This window comes from Garra rufa, chromosome 13, assembly GCF_049309525.1.
Source record: "Garra rufa chromosome 13, GarRuf1.0, whole genome shotgun sequence".
Taxonomy (NCBI): domain Eukaryota; kingdom Metazoa; phylum Chordata; class Actinopteri; order Cypriniformes; family Cyprinidae; genus Garra; species Garra rufa.
The window spans coordinates 11,879,563-11,882,876 of NC_133373.1; the positions used below are offsets into that span (position 1 = coordinate 11,879,563).

The 3,314-nt window shown below is 42.0% G+C and overlaps 1 protein-coding gene across 1 annotated transcript in view; it reads left to right on the forward strand.

Moving 5' to 3' along the window:
• Positions 1–2,025: 2,025 nt before the first annotated feature.
• faslg (Fas ligand (TNF superfamily, member 6)) overlaps positions 2,026–3,314 on the forward strand; it is a 2,878-nt gene continuing 1,589 nt past the window's right edge. The window contains exon 1 of the mRNA XM_073816696.1: positions 2,026–2,253. Coding sequence (XP_073672797.1) covers positions 2,026–2,253 — 228 coding nt within the window. The remainder of the gene's footprint in view (positions 2,254–3,314) is intronic.

A 3,314-nucleotide genomic window follows, 5' to 3' on the forward strand; every position in this document is an offset into this window, starting at 1 on the left:
TCCGCCCCTCTTCTTTTTTGTTTTTCTACGGCGCGAGGACGCGCCTATTCGGAGGGGGGCGTAATGTCACATTTTTGTCATTGGTTTTTCCCATTTGTCTTCCCCCTGTCATTTTGTGATCATTTGGTTTAGTCCTCGTTTGTGTAATCACCGTCACCTGTGTTTAATCATGAGTTACCCTTTATAAGTCTGTCTTTGAGTTCAGTGTATTGTCGGTCCTTAACGTTATTTTGATGTGTGTGAAAGCCCTCTGTGTTCCTGCCTGTTCCAGCCTTGTTCATCTTGGAGAATTCTATTAATATATTGTTGATTGTTAATCTCGTCTATCGTCTCGTCCCGTCCTGCACACGCCCGTGACAATGTAATCCATCTGAAATATATATACAGGTGCATCCACTACTGTGGAGATGTCGAGTCAGTGTCGCCGATTTCATCTCTCAAGCCGAGAACAAAGAAAACAGTAGTGTATCAATAAATTATTAGCATGATATCGCCAACTTCTGGTCCGGCATGCATAATACAGTGCTTTTATCGTTTTCATGGATTTGTGTGAAAAAAAAAATTGATGCAAGAACACAACTTTCTCAGAAGAATGCAACGCTTTTGCAAGTGAACACAAAAGCATTAAAACATAAACTGCATAAGAACACAACTTTTGTCAACACGAAGTTACTTAGAAGATAGCAAAAAATGTTGCAACCAAACATAAATAAAATTTTGGAAGCAACTATTTGCACTAAGTACAAATAGCGATAGCTTCTGTTTACACTACATAAATATAGCAGTATTTTCTATTAGGGCTGCCCCCTAATAGTCGACTAACTGTTAGGTGACAAGAAGAATTTAAAAAAAAAATTATTCGCCACCGGAAGTGGCTAAGTGACGCAGTCCAAGGGGGGATAGATCTGCTCTTAGCTGGTCGATGTGTTAATACAGTACTTTGGGCAGGACATCTAAACACTCACTTCTCATTCATCAACCTTAAATATGGCTTATTATCTAAAATATGTTAGTAGCAACTTTATGTGGCCGCTCAATCTAGTGTTAACATAGAAAAATGTGCACTATTCAAGTGTCTGTGCGGAGTGTGGAAGCTGAACAGTAGCACGCTCACTGCATAACAGATAGAGGCATCGGTGCGGTCACTTGCACTTATAGTTCTCTGTCATTTTTGGTCGTACAGATAAAAGTAATACATTTTTCATATCAGTAAAGACTCTTCGTTTATTTGTGTGTTGTACACTGAGAATAACAACAAAATGTTGTGCATTTGTAAAATAATGAAAGCAAACAGCATGTGCTTTCTGCTGTCTCTGTCTTTGTGAACTTTAGCACAAAACTTCGAAACTTTGTGTATACTTGTCTTACAGACATGAAAAATATATCTATAAAGAGTGAAATGTCTACTTTTAAATGAACCAATAGAAAACAATTATTCTCAGAATATGTAATCTGTATGAAACGTGCATACAGATGCATCACTACTGCAGAGATAACGAGTCAGTGTCTCTGACTTCATCTAAACAAAGAAAACACTAGTGTATCAATAATTATTAAAACGTTAAAGCCCTTGCTGTTTTTCCCTGACACATTTATAATTATATCTGCTGATGCTGTGGAAAGCATTTTTTGTGCACTTGAATGCTTATTAGGCTTTGTACTACACTGTTCCCTCTCAGTCGTTCACTACGACGTTACGTTGATTGATGTATTTGCGGTCGTACTTGAGACCTATCACCTCTGAGCTAAAGAGAAAAGGCAAATTAACATTGCCGTGTGCAATTTGCATGCCTAGCCACTCCCCCATACATACACGTATATAAGATAGTGGCATGAATTCACTCGTTCAGATTTCTGCTTCAGAATCATCACCTCTCGAAGAGGAAGAAGAAAAAAGAAAAGAAATTGCTGTCTTCAGGCTACGTAGCCAGCTTCTCTTCACAAAAATGGATTGATTGAGGATTACAGTTCAGATAATTCCACCGGGTACACCCCACGGAAGTCCGACTCCTCATTCGTAGCCCCATGGAGCTTCCGACAGATGGCGCCCACTCGTCCCATGGCAAGCCTTGCATCTCTCTTGGTGCTCCAGATGAAGACAGGATTTCTATCGCTGCATCACAGAAGAGGCTTTCACCTGCAGAGGCTGTCGATTTCACTGAGCAGCCCCCTGTCATGGTAGCTGCCCAGTCAGAGTCTGACGCCGAACTGAAGGCCAGGATTCCCTGGGCCACCAGGGGCACCGGGTTGGAGGTGGAACACCTTCTCCTGCATGCTCGAGGCCATTGCGTTCGGCCCCAGTCCTTTCTTCCCGGATGTGCATGTAGAGCTCACCAAGATGTGGAAGGCTCTGGCCATTCTTGTTTGTGCTCTTCACTCCTCACTACCCTCGATGGTGGCGCAGCCAGAGGGTGTGTTGACATTCCCCAGGTGAAGTGTGTGGTTGCAGTGCATTATGTCTGTAAATTTGCCACCACCTGGTGGTTCCGTCCGTGTCCTCCATTCAAAGCATATAAGCTGTTGTCAGCTCTCGCTGCCAAGGCTTGCAGTGCTGCGAACTAGGCTACCTCCGCCCTGCACGCCACGGCCATCATGCAGGTGAAAAACCACCAGGCCAAGGCGTTGTAGAACTGCACAAGGGTAGTTCTGTCCAGAGGTTGATGCAGGAACTGTGCACAGTGACCGACTTCGTTCTCCAGAATGAAGTTCACAGTGCGGTCCCTTGATCAGGTGGCGTCTACTATGTAGCCTAGGAGTGCCATCTCTGGCTGAACTTGGCGTAGATGGTTGATATAGACAAAATTTGCTTTCTCGACGCATCCGTCTCCCAGGTCAGCCTATCTTATTTGTGGTGCATTTCGGTATGTTTGTTTTGTGAGTTTTTATGGCGCACTTGTGTATTTGTTAGTGTTTGTACATTAGTGTTCTTAGTTGTGTTAGAAAACAATCATGAATGTTTTACGGTGGCTAAGAGAGAGCTCATTGCATTGCAACTGAAGAAAATGCATGCAAATAGAAAAAAAAAAACACTTCAAATTAAAAATCTTCATCTGAAAGACAACACACATGCTGCAAATATTCACAATGCAACCAAATACAGAAATGTTGCAAATACTCACAAAAATTCCTGCAGTCTAACAAATGAGCTAAGTGGACAAATGCTAAAAATTAAATGGACATTGCCTTTGATAACAATAGCAGGATTAGCAAAGTGTGTAAAAATAGTTTAAATGGAGTATAGCATTTCACAACATGGTGGGTTTGTCACAGTAGGTTATGTCACAATCAGAGAAACCCATTTGAGAACTTGCTCT